This window comes from Orbicella faveolata, unplaced genomic scaffold, assembly GCF_042242905.1.
Source record: "Orbicella faveolata isolate gen_17 unplaced genomic scaffold, um_ofav_v1 contig_25, whole genome shotgun sequence".
Classification (NCBI taxonomy): domain Eukaryota; kingdom Metazoa; phylum Cnidaria; class Anthozoa; order Scleractinia; family Merulinidae; genus Orbicella; species Orbicella faveolata.
The window spans coordinates 28,403,867-28,419,816 of record NW_028301553.1 but is presented as its reverse complement, the minus strand read 5'-3'; the positions used below and the strand labels follow the sequence as shown (position 1 = coordinate 28,419,816).

The 15,950-nt window shown below is 41.4% G+C and overlaps 1 protein-coding gene across 1 annotated transcript; it reads right to left on the bottom strand.

The window, feature by feature from the left end:
• Positions 1-628: 628 nt before the first annotated feature.
• On the bottom strand, positions 629-14,358 carry LOC110041449 (uncharacterized). Its single transcript, XM_020746734.2, has 10 exons — positions 14,015-14,358; positions 10,793-11,074; positions 8,997-9,284; positions 7,684-7,968; positions 6,472-6,762; positions 5,325-5,666; positions 4,343-4,708; positions 3,345-3,573; positions 2,211-2,491; positions 629-1,428 (listed from the first exon to the last, which is right to left on the bottom strand). Exons 1-10 carry the CDS (start codon positions 14,094-14,096, stop codon positions 1,220-1,222), a joined length of 2,655 nt encoding a protein of 884 aa, XP_020602393.2. The 5' UTR covers positions 14,097-14,358; the 3' UTR covers positions 629-1,219.
• Positions 14,359-15,950: the final 1,592 nt, after the last annotated feature.

The window sequence follows — 15,950 nt, the reverse complement described above, 5'->3', positions numbered from 1 at the left end:
AACAAGCTTACTCTTTTAAACGAAAAACAAGAGACTATTTATTGTGTTTTAAGAGAAACGTGTTTACACAAATTAACAGTCTAGACCAGGGTTAATTAGAAAAAAGACGACTTTTAATTCCGAGGTTAATATGAAACCTGCTTTAGTGGAAGATTATACGGTTTGCAAGCTAAAAAGTGTGAATGGCGTCGAATACCATTGCAGGAAAAAGGGTCTGTAACGGACCAGCATCCTGTGTCCACAGCCTCTTACAGAAAGCACAAGCGAAATGGGCTGGCCATGTTGCTTTTAAAAGAACTCCCATTTTAATGGAAACCGCTCAGTGAAAGGAAATCGATACAGAACAATTTCCTTCGAGGAGTCCCCTGTGTCACGAGTCGCGCGTGGATGCTTGTGCGATTTTCATTTCTGCTCAAACCCTTAGTCCTGATAGCTAAAGAATGTGTAAGTCGCCGAACTGTCTCGAACACAAGCATTCCCGGGTATTCATGAAACAGACAACATTTCATTTTCACTGCATGTAGACTGTAAGAACGGACTATTATGCGGATATATAAATAACTGTATCTGCACCGCGGCGAAACGTAAACGCTACACGCGCGCTTTTCCCGCCAAAGCAGCCGTACACTGAAAAGTCTCGGTTTTTTAATCCTCCATTTTCAAGCCAAAGGTGAGTTTTGTACAAGGATGAAATTCAACAAATACAAGATTGTCTCAGCCGTGTGAAGATCTCCTGTCACTATGAAGGTATCTACAAAGGAAAACATTGAAGTCCACAAAAAAAGAAATAGCAGTGATCTCTACCGGAAAGCTTGGAAAGTGCTTCCTTCTAGTTTAAATAGGAAGTAAATAAGAAAACATCTTTTGAAAATTAAAGTTACCGCGCAATTATCTGCTTGAATATTAATTCTTTTGTTTCTCTTTGCATTGCCTGAGCTACTTAAACATGTAGCTAAATATGTAAAGCTGTGTTCAAGCTCGACAAGCAGCAACATTTGAGGTTGATCGTGGTTTGCGTTCTCAAAAAAGAGGCAGAATTTGCGCATTATTGCAGAGCTATTGCTTTAAGATTATTAATTTAACTACTCACACCGTTGTCGCTCTCTGAATCCCCCTAATATCTCACATATTTACGAATGATAGCAGTCTACTATGTCTTTATAAAATGATAGCCTTTGATTAATGATATACCCCTTATTTCTCTTGCTAAGTTATAATTCTAAACATTTTCGGAACGAAATAATTCCACTTCCTCTGAGTGTCTCTGAACTTCATTCGAGCCGCCATCTTGCGATTTCGAAGCTATAAAGTAAAAGAGATGAACGCCGGCAAAGAGCATTAAACCAAGTACGACTGCAGTGGCAAAAATAATGAGAATTACTATCCACAGAGGAAGACTGGATGCAACAGGCGTACCCAAATGGGGATCTGCAGGAAATGAATAAATAGACAAACAAATAAATAAATAAATAAATAAATAAATAGATAAATAAACAAAATTTAAGAAAGGAAGCTCGTCAGTTTATAAAGCGAATCCTCTAACCTGGTCGAATTGAAATTTGAAGGTGTTGGTGTTTTAAGGAGAGAGGAAAAACCCGGAGTACACAGAGAAAAACCAACAACAAACTCAGCCCACATATGGCATCAGGCCTGAATCGAACTCGATCCATAGGTGGGGATGCACTGCGCCATCTCGGCTCCCCCTAAGTAGAGAACTACTGGGACCATACATTTTTCAATGGCGATATGTGTCCTATCGAAAACTTTAAACCCTTTTCGGTCAAACTAAAAAAATTAAAATTAAATAACCAATTACAATATTTAGAATGGCCAATCTGGTTTTCATGCACGTCTACCCAAGTCGAATTGGTCAACGATCGGGTAGCGTTTGTCATATCAACCGTATCGTAAATTCGTCGTTCTCAGCTTATTAACGTTTGGGAATTGAAAAATTGGTTCAGATGATGGTTGGAAATTAGATAAAAAGGTTTTTTTTTAAAGTCTGGAGACAAGTTGGAGTCGAAAACAAATTCCTCATTTCACCGATCTCAGCTGAAGTCCAACCAGTGACGATCTGCATAATGGTCGGTGAATCGCTACAACTGAGTTAAAGCTAAGCTAAGCCTTATAACTAGGTTCAAGTGTGGCAAAGTTGAAACCGTTTTAAACATTTTCACAGCCTCTTAAGAGGCAAAGTGAATCTGAGTTACCTTTGTACACAATGTGAGACTCAGATCGCTGCGTTTCCCGAAGCATGACAGGACCAAGAGTGACACGATGCTCCTCTTCATTCCCAGTACTCCTCGTGCGTCGTGGGTTCGAGGGCTGGCATCCCTTACTGCACCGCGAGGGTTGGTCTTTATGACAGACGATGACGTTGCAATGAAGGTAAACCAGCGTATAATTTTTGATCCAGCGAAATGGTATTAACTGAAACCGTTGCGTATCAGTCATCGTGTGAGTGTAGCGAGTTCCGTTATCAACGGGACAACTAGTGAAGAAAAAGAAATTTCACCGTAATAATAGATAAACATGTTACTTGTTAAGCGTGGTTTTCACTAGCGACGTAAGCACAAGCTCAAACACAATAATTCTTATTTCACCGTGAAAACGGCCTTGACGCACAAGTGCAAGCACAAGCACAACCCCAAGCACAAGGATCAAAATTTTTCCTTTTTCTTCAGGCATAACACAAGCACAAGAATATTTACCACACGTTTGACCAAGTTTGGCCAATAAAAACACTGGATACCGATTACCTCGCGCCTAAACAGTTTCGATTGACTCGGGCTGCTCCCTCGTCAACTATCACGCGATAGAAATCTCGAGCTCATGATCTAATTGTTTAAAAGAAACATGATTTTTAACCAATCAGAGCGCGTATTTTTTTTAGGGGGGAGGGGGAGAGGCTATATTGTAAACATAAATGTTACACACATGGATGACTTGGCAGCCTACATGGTTGTCGCTTTTAATTTGCTGCCGGATGAAGTGGTCCGGGTTTCGCGCCCTGGCTGTGGACATTGTGTTGTGTTCCGGGTTATGGCAATGACCAGAACCTCATCCAGTGAATCCAGTGGGGAGCAGTGATGTTAATGATCCTGGTAGGTTCAGGATGCGGAAACTTAAATCGAGCGCCACTATCGATATATAAGTCATCACGCGCCAGACTTCGAAGACTGGAGCTTATTTTTGCCCCCGTATCTAACGAAGAAAACGGATGTACATGGAAACGAGTTTGGGAGTGGAGGTCACTTTTATGATAGTTTTTCCATAAGGTCTCAACTTAACGTCACCAAGCACATCAGATAGAAGTCATAAAACCTTTGTTATACAACACTTACCCGTCTTCAATAAATGTATACTGGACGCTGTGTGACGGATCCATAGAGGGTGTGGCCACACACGTGTCGGTCCGGAGGACGAGGTCTGGGTCCGAGGAATCCAGTTTAGCCTGACAGTATAACTGGCCAAACGGGTTGATGGTGACCGGATATTCTGAAACATCGTACGGGGACGCATACTCGGAGCTCCGGTATAGACCCATCTCGAATGAGAAGTTCCCGTAGCCCTCTGAAAAAAGAAAGTGTGGCCACTACCTTAGCTGACGAGCGAGTGAGGAGTAGTGAGGGGGAGTTTTAGGGGGAAGGGGTGATGAGAGGAATCTACACCAGCATGACTAATCAGATTATTAGTATTATTATTAGGAAACCTGCGATCTGATTGGCTTAGCAAGCGCCCACTGAAGATCGATAGAGGCGAGTCTCGGGAAAGGCGTGCGATTCTTCGAGCAATATGGCCGAAAAAAAGTTTTTAACAACTCGAGTTTAATTGACACTCGATGTTTAGTAACTCTTTCTTACAGCCAATACCATCATGGCTAAACTGACCAATCACATTCGACAGACCAGACTTAAAACGCCATCGACTGACAAACACTATTCACTTGACTCTGAAGATGACTTCCGCTCAGGCTGTCAAAACCTCAGTCACCAACAACAGTTCTTTTCAGAACTACCCTCACCCAGATGATCACACTATACTAACACCTTACCTTGATAATACTACAAATCCTATTGCTGGTTAATATATATCACAATAAGTACCCGTTGGGAGAATTTGATCTACAAACAAAATTTCTCCTAACTTCTGCTCAGCCCCAAACTCAGCCCGCCTTACTGTGACACTGAATAGAAAGCAAAGTAAAGAATCTTCTACGGAAGAGAAAAGATTACTCACTAGTAATACTGTATGCATTGTATGCTAGCGACCTCGACACGTTAATAAAGTTCTTATCTTATCTTATCTTACTGCAACAACAAGCCGAAAAAAGTCATTTTACCTTCAAAAACGGTGACCTTTTTCCTGGGTTGAAAACTGGGAGTTCCAATAGTATCGCGCCTGTTGTAAGTACAGGAGAATGGGAATTCGACGACGTATCCCTTGTCCTTGTCTTTTGTCTCAGCCACAACTTTATTGAAATACGTTAGGGAGTCTTCAGTCTGCCTGCTTGTGGTCCCGCAAGCATCCAGCGGTGTTCTTAAGGAGACATGAGTAGAGTTGGCAGCGTAGGAGCCGCACGATTTGTTGTCGAAGTGGAAAGTCTCCACATTCAGATAAGACGATTTGAGGGCAAAGTTCACTTGCATGTAAAATGACGTGCAGTTGATGGACATATCGTAAACCAGGTCGGGTTGAGTGATTCCACCTACACCATTGAAAATAAAACGGAGACGACGTGTATTTGACGAAACCTTTTCTAGTCGAAAGCTAAAATTAGGCATACAAAATGTAGCTACAATCGTCGTTCACCCCAAAATTCTCGCTATTGTGGACTCAAAAAAGATCAGAAATACTTGAAACTAAGAACGAAACAGCAACAGGTTGTAGAGGGAACAGAAAGGTTATATTCACACTTGGTGCCCGATTATGGTTTTCGCTGGGCACTAATATCAATACAATTTTTTTTTCCAAGTACTCACACCAGAATTCGGGCACAGTGCCCGTGCCCGGGTACAAGGTACCGACCTTGCACTCGGGCGCTTGGAGTACCAGTGTCTGAGCGCAATACTATTTTGCGCTGGTGGCTAGGCACCAGTGCTAGGGCACCAACTGTGAAAGCAGGCAAAGTGAAAAACTGAAAAGGCAAAATTGGAAAAAGGTGCAAAAGATCCAAATCCAATGGGACATTTAAGGCCGAAGCTACACGGGAAGCAGGAATTCCCGCATGTCCCCTACCCCCTAACGACTTTTACCCCCCTTGATTTTCCCATTCCTAGGGAGTGGAAACAGTGACGAAACAAAGCAATAACTACAACCATTACCTGGTCCACGCGTCGGTCCAGGCCCTTCACCATCACCGCTGATCACGTTAAACTCCTTGCTCGCGGGTTCTCTTTTCCTTCCGACAATGTTGAACACGAACACTCTGAACTGGTACCTAGACCCCCTCTCCAGTCCCGTCACGTTGTACTCTTGTCCTGTGATACTCTTCTTAGAATTCCAGTGAACAAACTTCCCTTCCGAGTTGGCTTTGCTGTATTCGATATCGTACTTGAGCTCAGGATCGCCACCATCCTGGGGTGGGCGAGTCCATTTTAGCGTGAAACTTGTCGCGTTCAACTGCGTGACTGTGTTAGTTATGTAGAATGGTCCACTAGGAGGGCCTGTTGTCGGGACAAAATTCCGCACGTAATTATTGTGAGTAGTACTTTTTCGATTCGTTGTTAGACATGAGGCTTTATTTTTGATGGCTTTGCTGCCTCACTTCCCGAGCTGTAGCTCCCTACGCAGACGCTCTTTGGGTTCTTCACGCAATCGTCCACCTCCACGAACGTCTGCTGAAACATAGGGCTATTCACGTTGCTCAATCAGTTCTTGGGAGAAGAAGATTGCGCGACAAGCTCAAAGAGCGTCTGCGTAAGAGCCTACCCGAGCTGTTGATTGTTTATAGATAGTCATACCACATCACTTTACCGGTTAGAAAACAGATCATGCAGTCAATAATCAAGGTCGTCTATCTTTACATGCGCTTAGCATCGTCTGTATTGGTTTATGGCCCCTCTAATCGGTTTATTGTTTTAAAAATCAACGCGCAATTGCTCCAGATTTCCCCACGCTTTTAACCTTTCAAAAGAGGTTAAAAGCATGGGGAAATCTGGAGAGGAAATCCTGAAATCCTGAGAGAGCACTTAAAAGTGCTCTTTCAGGATTTTTGCCGGCTGCATACAAGCTTTCCCGCGCTTTCACTTGTTTTCTCGCGCTTTTCACTGGTTACGTGATTTCCCGCTATTTTTTTCACCGGTGGCCTGCTTTCTCGCGGTTTTCACAAGTTTCATAATTTCCCGCGCTTTTTACCGGCTACGCTATCTGCCGCGCGCCTGGCTATTGACCTAATCACCATTTTCTTGATAGCGTCACTGGGTTTATATAGAAACAAACTATGAAACTAATTACTTGCAAAATACTCACAGTAAGCAGACATAACAACGCGCTCTCCCTTTGTCCCGTCGTTAAGTTTGTTGAAGGCCTGTACAGCGACCGTGTACTGTGTCCGAGGATTCACGCCTTCTCTACTTGTGAAGGTAAATCTCTTCGTTTGAACACCAACAAAAACTTCGTCAAGCAATTCTATCGCGTCCCTTAACTCTATCTTGTAATGGGTCAGCGGTAGACCACCATCTGATTCCGGTTTGTTCCAGGCCACTGTCAGATGATCACAGGTGGTGGCGAACGTGATATTAATAGGAGGACTGGGCTTACCTGAAATGACGTTCAAGACAAAGGAATCAAAAGAACTAGCGAGACAATAATGAAAAGGTTGTTCATTTTCTGACCATCACATTATTACAGCAAACACCTTCTTGATTAATAAGCACCTCTCCAATACGACACCTCACGTAAACGACCCTTAAAAATGATTTCCAGTCCGTACTGCGCAGTCTCAGCACCCTAATGTTTATAAACATTATAGCGACTCACTCGATGGAATGCGAATCGATGTTATTCGTTATGAACCACATACCTTATCTTTTAGGCCTTTCAAATTCTTTCTCCAACAGCTTCATTGATTTTTACAGCTGCGAAGTTGTTTCATCAAGTGATATAAGAAAGAACAAAGCATAAGGCTTCTACCGCTTCGCATCCATAATGGCGGTTGTTTTGAAACTTTGAATTTCCTTCATGTAAGTAGTTGCGAAATGTCTACATTTTATGATGTCTTACATGAAACAAAACAAAAAACGCAAACAAACTCTCAAGAATGCGCAGTACGGACTGGAAATCATCTTTAAACCCACCCTGGCCTCGGCTGTACGTCAATCATTTACTGCAAATAACTTCCCTTTGAGAAAGATGCCTCTCCAAAAAAGACAACGGGAAGTTTAAAATAATGTTTCCAAGTATTCAAACTGAACAAGAAGTGTTGAATATGACAACCAATAACATTTTGGCGACGTCATTTTTGAATTTCAACTGGCAAATACTCATATCCGTAATCCACTTTCAACATGTGAGCCTGTAACATTCTTCAATGCGGTATTAAATGCAGTGGACTTACAATAATGTCATGTAATACTAAAATACTGAAACAACAGCAAGTTAACAGTCTAGCAAGCCGAGATAAGTGACTCTCAAACGACAAAATACCCCAGCCCTCCCGTCCCACTGGACAATACCACTTACCTGCTTTCGTGACGCTTAAGTCATGAGTAGCGTCCCCAAACCTATTAGAAGCGTGACACGTATAGTTTCCAAAGTCGTCTTCGCTGTCAATCTTTATAGTGGCCTCAAGCTCTGGGCCGTCGATCTTCACATCTTCACTTGGTAATGCTTTGTTGTTCTTCTTAATGCTGAGCTCAGGAACTGGAAAACCCCACCAATGGCATATTATTGTGACAGGTGTAGGATTATCAATGTAAGAATAGAGATTTGAGGACGAGGACTTTTCGAGGTTTATTCTTGGCGGACCTAGGATCAATGAGATTAATGTTAAATTTATGAAGTACTGTTACAGAATAAGCCGCACCATTTTGAAAGCGTGTGTAAATGGATTTAGAAATGCCGCTGTATCTATCAGTCGATGGAGAATTTCGATCGGCCTCCTAAACTGGACCAACCCCGCATATGTTGCTAAGCGACTAAGAACTTCTGGAGAAATCTCGAGTGCTTGGAATCTCTACGAACACTTGGAAAGATGACTTGGAAAGACGACTTGCCGAGAAAGATCCAAAACTATCAAACCAAAAAAAAATAGCTTGATTTGATAAAACAAGACTAACAGATAGAATTAGATTTTTAATAGCTCTGAAATATATAGCGAACGGATCTGGGATAGGGTATTCTCTTGGATTTGGATATAATACTAATATATGATGGTTGCAACGATTAAGCCCACGTAAAAAAGAGAGTCTGATCCGGGCCAAGTGGTGCACACCACCGAAGATTATCCCAGTTTTCGTAGGAGTAGGAGTATTTCTATCCCCCTCCCTAATAACGAAATGACCCCGGCCAGTACGAGCCAAGACCGCTCTCTCCAAGGTCCAACGCCCTAACCACTCCGCCACCGCGCCTCCACGATTAATCCCCACGGGGGTCCAGCTAAGTACGTCATTGCAACATTGCTGCGCGTGACAATAGCCCCCACCCCCAGGGGACAGTTGGCTTACAAGTATAATAACGAAGCGCGCGAAGTCTAAAAATAGAATGCAAATTAACGGAACCCCGCGAGAGTCAGACAACATAAGCGTGTTCCGAGAGAAATAGGAGGAAAATGAACGCCAAATTTTCGTTTTAAAATTTGTTTTGGGAACACTTGCTTACGCCCTTAAAAAAGCGTCAAATCTTCCACCATTCCGTTTTGTTTGTCTGAGTTTGTCTGAGTTATGACGTCACTCGCGCGCTTCACTATTCAACAAAAATAATACAAGTTATACAAGCTTACAAGTATGATTCAACAAGTTTACAAGTATAATTAAACAAAAATAATACAAACGTACCGTACACTGTAACCTGGATGTCTTTTGATTCTTCTCGTAGATTAGTGCCTTCTTCAGTTCCTAGCTGTGTGATGCGACAAATATATTCCGCAGTGTCCGACTCGTGTACTGGATTGATCAGCAGGGAGCCATTAGACAGAAGAGTGAAACGAGGGTCAGAGAATTTGACCAGCCGGCGCTGTTTGTACCACTTAAAAGTTGGCTTGGGATAGCCTTCAGCTGAGCATCTTATCACTTGGGACCTGCCAACGGAGAGGTTCTGATCCCGAGGAGACTCTGTGACGAAGACTAGACGAATAAAACAATAAAGGAATGAGACATGACTCAGGACCTCGGCAGACTACAAAGATACCTGTGGACTCTCACCATGCATGGACTACACCATGCCAACAACAAGAGGAAATTTAAGCTGGATCTTTGAGAAGATCAGGATTAGAAAACAGCTCAAAACAGTAAATTTCAAGCTTTTTAAAACTCTCTTGAGTTTCTGTCATATGACGATTACTATTCTACAAAATTAACCTTTCATTGTTGGTACCCTAATGATCTAGGTTTTTGTTTACTTCTTCCGGAAAATCGTAAAATGGGAGTACAGGGGTGGAGGAGGAAGTTATAGGATGTCAAACGTTCCTTATTTTTCTCTCGCTTCCCCTAACTTCGCTCCGGAGTCTACGGCTTGCAACTATAATTAAAATAACTGACAAATCAACTAACGAATTCATTTAATAAAACTTTTGCCTTCTAACTCTCGTTTCCCATATTTTCAAAATTACTGCATTGTGCTCTCTCGCTCATTCCTTCCTTTCTGCAAAACTGAAATTAGAAACCTTAAAGTGATTCCCTTGAAATGTGTTCTACTATGAAAACTTTTTTTGAAACTCGGCATAATTAACATTCATGATAAGAACATTAAAAAAATGCAATAAAAACATGGGGGTCACCGTGCTTGTTTACGCGTCAGCAGGCTCTTAAAATGGGGTATTTTTACTGGTTGCGCGTTAAAAATTCGAATCACCTTCATACAGAATTAAGTCTTGGCTACTTGAAAGACACAAAATTTTAGCTTGAAAGTAAAGCTTCTTTTATTCACAAAACCAGTGTTGCTTCATTTAAGCCGTTTTTGATTGCCTGGTTGTGGGAATATTGCACTTTTTCGGACAGTTCCGTGGTTAGCTTGAAGTCCTCGCCTTGGCCAAAATAAACGCAGTACGGAACTATTTTCCAAAACTAAAAAACTCATGTTTTACTATCAAACTTTTTTTTCTTCTTGAAATATTTTCTTTATTAGACTGTTCTTAGCAAATATCTGAAAAAAAAAATCGGGGGTCACCGTGCTCGTTTAAGAGAAAAGGAGTATTTATTTCGCTATCAAGCTTAGTTTGAGGGAAATGTCTTACGTTTTGTACGCGCACGCGCTCAGGTGCGCGCGCTAATGACGCGAAAATCGTGCGCAGTAGGGATGCGCAATGCAATACTAAGACGGCGACGCCGAGGATAACGCCTAGTAAAAAATGAGTTTATATTTTACCTTCGAAATTCGCAATTGTCTAATTCGCAAATTAGCCGCCGTCGTTCGCGTTCTTCTAAATACACAGAACTTACCAATCTCTTGACTTACTCATTTCACGTTGTTGTCTTGGAGAAGACAGTAAAGAAATGTACAAAGATTTGTACATGTACAAACACACGTGCACAGCCATTGTTCTGCTCATTATATCTTTTGTTTCGTGGCGTTCTCGTTGCCGTTACCGTCGTTGGTTTGCTTAAGCTCTCTATTGAATAACAAGGTTACTTACATTCGACATAAAGAGTGAAGACCTTGATCGTCTTGTCTCCTCTACATGTGTAATTTCCACCATCAGCTACCACAACATCCTGAATCACAAGCGTGTAACTGTTGCTTTGAACTTCCACATAGTATTTTTCCACCGGTAGTTCGTCCTCATCCGGGATTTTTGTCACTCTGTTGCCGTTCAGGTCATACCAGCCCACGAATCTTTCGTTCGTGACTTTACAGACAACTCGGAAAGTCTTTCCCACCGTGGTGATTCCATTCCGCAACATTTCGATCTCAGCATCTGTAAATGTAAAAAAAAAAAAATGTTACCATGCTTTGATTAAGTTGTCTTTTTCGACGAACGAAGCTATAGACACTACAGTTCAACCCCTTGAGTTAAACCGCGCGGCCACTCTCAGGGAAATGGATAGTGGCCGCTGAAAGGGGGCTGGCCGCTTAAAATAGCGGTAAAAACAAAAGAAAAGCCCTCATCGGGACTTCGATTACTGGCCGCCCAGTAGGGGCGGCCGTTTAATAGGTCGCCGCTTAATAGAAGTACGACTGTTTTACAAAATTGAACTGACAAGTTTCGCGACTTTGAGTAAGGGGCCAGTAAGATTTTCAAGTTAGATTTAAAAGGTGAAAACAGTTTTTGTCCACGTTTTCTGAAAAAATGTGGATGCTAAAGCAATTATCATTCCATCTTGGAATGAATTCACGCTTTGAGGTTACCGTATCTTAAGAGGTGTCTCGCGTCCAAGGGATGTAACGCACCCGATTTAAACTGTAGATACCTAAAAGCTTATAGAACTGGCTATTACAATATACCAAGAATTTTGAAATAAAATGAATTATCGAATTTTTCACGACCTCTAAATGTTGATTCACTAGAGAAGAAAACGATCACTGATTCGTATACAAACAAACAACAAGGCAACAATTGTTAAGCGGGTCTCGAGGACGCACTTATCAGGAGACAATGCCTTCTCTGTCAAGGACGAACCCTAGCATATACACGAGGCACACTAAGGACTTCATAGAGTCTATGGCTATTTAATTTAACACTTGTCCACGCTCACTCTCTTGAATCTAGGATCCTGAGAGGAATATGATGCCTCCGAATTCTGGCGTCTTCAATGTCATTGATAACTGTCGAAGGCATTTTACACTGACCGAAATGTAGCTTTCTTCACCTGTCCCTAAACAGTTTTTTTTAAAACAACCTACAAATTGGGGGCATTTCTGGTTAATTTGACCGTCAAGATTTACCGAATCGATCGACTGGATAAACGTGCGCTTTCGATCGTATTCCAGATGAAGAGGAGTCTTAGGGTCATCGTTTTCTGCGCTTCGGTTTCAGGTTCTACTCGATTCTATTTCCCCCGAGTTAAAAAGAGTCTTGAAGCCTTTTGATCGGTGCTAACCTGCGAAAAACAGGCAGCGGACACAAGACAATAAGGGCACGAAACACTGTCTGTTTTTCAGCAGCCAATCTTGTCACAGTTCCAGTATATTCTACTGCCATGAACTGGTTGTACTAGTAAACGTTCTATTGATTCAGATCAAAGGTTTATTTAACCTCATACTTAGCCTCACAGCTGTGCAAGGGTCACAGACGAAATTAAAATGCATCATAGCCAACGGCAATTTTGCATCGAAGTAGAAGGTAAAGCGACTGAATTGCGAACAAAACAGTTCAGTTCAACCTAATTTTGAGAAAATATTTTACTGTGGGAGCGAAAAATGGCCAGACTAAAAAAAACACGAGTAAGTACAGAAAAAAATTCAAAACAGAGAATGCGAGCCGTCAGATAGATGACGGAGACAGTTAAATAGCATTGAATATGATGGAAGAATTCAATTTTTATATATTAAAATTCAATACATCATCTTGGTGAGTTTAACAAATTAGGACCAATTCTCTCTTGAATAGGCTGACCAAAATATTGATTAACTTCTATTTAAATGCAATTTTAATATCAGTCACTAGTAATGGAGCAATTAGACATAAATTAATTTTGTAATACCAGACTAACATTACTCAAAAACGTTGAAGAAATATATGCAAGCAGACGTTTTTAAAATTAAACAAGATAAGAATTACTCTCTTAGTTAACGTCACGATATATAGGATTCGGCATTTTTAAAATAAAAGGGAGAGAAGAATTGTCTAAAGGGAGTTTGCAAAACCTTAACTTAAGCGCCAGGTTGTTCAAAGCACTATTAAGCTAACTCAAGATAAGCGCGAGTTTTGAGTTCAGTTTTGTAACTTTTTGGTTAGGTTTTCTGTTTATATTGTCTTTCCTTCAGTTTTGAGTTTCAGCAATCTCAACTTACACAAAATATAAGCAGTGAAAAACATTGTTATACAAGAGAAATTATAGCCTGCGACAGCATCCGGCTTTTGGCGAGAAACAAGAGCCGAAAAAACCGGATGCTCTCACAGGCTTGAGAAATTAATACTTCGGTCAACTTTTATCCTGGGTTCGCGTTAAGTTTGGAGAACGGAAAGTTGATTCCTTAGCCTTTCCAGCAAAAGATGCCAATAAGTTTCTATGTATGATAAATAAATTTAGTAATTCAGTGTGAATGTGCAATGAAACGTTTATTACAAAAGTCGAATGTTCGATTTCCTTGAAAATCTTATGCTTGATAAGGTCGATAACTTGAAAGTTTTAAACGTTGCTATTAGAATCTAGATTTAACATTTATCTTTCGTTTGTTGTGGCGAGAGAGTAAAGCTATGATCAAGGCTAACTAATTTGTGGTTTCTGTCCTTCAGTTAAATGACCTGCCAAATTTTATATTTACAATGTCCCCGATGAGACCTTTGTTATTAAACGAAGAGGCAGACAGTTGATATCACAGCGGCAAACTTTGTGATTATACCTGAATACTGTACACAATCGAAAAAATAGCCAAGGATAAAGCGATTTATTAAGTTTTCTTTAGTTCTGTACGAGGATGCTGGGCGGCTAAAACGGCGGGTTGATTATGAGTTTTGGAGCTAGCGTGGTGTGGTGTTCAACAATCTCACACACGATGCGCTATCATGACAGCAACTGGATGTTTCGTGGGTCTTTCGTTTAACGGGTGCAGAATACCTTGACACCTTCGTGCAAGTTAAAAGTGAAAGGCTTTACGAATACAGCGATAACTCCTTTGAAGTAAAAGACTCAACGACAATGGCGTGACTTCGACCATTGCAACAGTGCTTAAATCACAGCCAGAGCCAGCTTACCTGTGACAGACAATTGTTGTACTGACATAAATCCCAGAATGAAGAGAAATCGGAAGAAACTTCCAACCTCAACAACTCCCATGGCCAGGCGCGAAGTTGTTCCAAAACGATTCAGTCATTGACGCGACTAGCTGCGAGGCTAGTCGAGACCATCCGCACCCGTGCTCACCTCGGTGTCTGCGCCATTATAATCATGCATAAAAATATTCAAATGAAACCAAAGATGGCCTTTGTGTTGTTGATTGATTCCGCCCTGTCAGTCAGCTTCGGGAGGAGCTGAGGTTACTAATTGTCATTAAATTCAATGAAAGACAAGTTTTTTGTGGCATTAACATACAAATACACCAGCTCTGCTCTAAAAGAATGCTTGGTTCCCGGCAAGTCGACAAGTGTAAGGTGTGATCAAACGTTAAAACATCAACTCGGCTGCCGGTGAATAATATAAATAATTAACACTTCTGCAGTGCACATTACTATATGTTGAAAGTTGTGAGTGAACTTTGTGTCTTATCAAAATTCAAATTCAAATTAACTCAGATAAGAAGATTTACATAAGACTGTTTTATTGTAAAGCTTAATGTTTGCGCTGGGCTAGACAATAGGTGGTTTTCTATGCGGCGTGTCCTCTCATCTCAATGCCCTTCTGTGAAGTTAGGTATGAAATAATTATCGTACGAACCTTCTTTTTAGTCAAAACAGACACCATTAATTATGGGAGAAGAATGAGTTGGTTGAAAGCAAATAAAAAAAACACAATGTACATCCATGTCACGATATGCCAAAGTTCTATAAATCACGATCAGTTTTGCCATAAAGGAAAATAAAGCCAAAAGCAACACCGATGGTTATATCGAATCTGATCAACTTGAAAACGTTATCGTAACTTTGTCAAGCGCATATGCGATACCCCCCGGGGGAGAAGGGTACTCCCTTCTATGGGCTATATAGGATAAGATACGATACGATAACTTAATTTATACACCAGTGTCACAAGGTATTGCCATCAACCTATTATGATATTCAACTAGCTACCTATCTTCCCAACTACAATAATAGAATAAAAATTTAAAAAATTAGAAACTGCTTTTCAGGGAGGCTCTCGGTTTCTGCGCCTTTAATTCAATAACATGCGGACTCTAAAATTCAAAGCTCAACCGACAAATGCGTTTTTCGCTACCGCCAATCAAATGTTCGGTGGCTCCTTCCAGCTTCCGACTACTGCCGAGCACTGTTTCGCGGTCTGAACTGTGCTCAGCGATTTAATGCGCGCTTGGCAGTAGTCGGAAGCTGGGAGGAACTGCTGAACATTTGATTGACGGTAGTGAAAAACGCATTTGTCGGTTGGGCTTTGAATTTTAGAGTCCGCATGTTATTGAAAGGCGCTGTAATGAAGTTAGTTATGTGCCGCCCCAAAAAGTATGTTTTTTGTACCGCTTTGGCCCGAAATAGGGTATCAAGATTTAAGGGTTTGGGGCCCGTTTCTTGAAAACCCCGGAAACATTTCGGGTCTGCAAAGCCATTTTTAGTTAATCAGTATTTGAACACAACGAGGTGTATACGCCTGAAACTTCTTGTATGAAGGGAACCTCTGTTCATATTAAGAATATGTGCATAAAACAGCTCTAATATCATAATGTTTGAGATTTTGCTACGACTTTTCGGATGTGAAAACTTTTCGGGACCTTCGAGAAACGGGCCCCAGGTCTTAAAAAGGTTAGGGAAAATCGCAGATTTTTTTGGTCTTGTAAGGGTTTTGGGAAGTCGGGGCCGCACACTTTCACCAACTGTTTCTGGGAGTTCCTCCCCCCGCCGCACCGAGGCCGCGACGTAGCTCAGAAGTTCTCAGTTTCCAGAAAGGTCCGCCTTTCGACGGCAAATGCATGTCAAATCAGATATGCTATGGAATTTGAGCTGGTTTCAAGGGATGCAGTTGAAC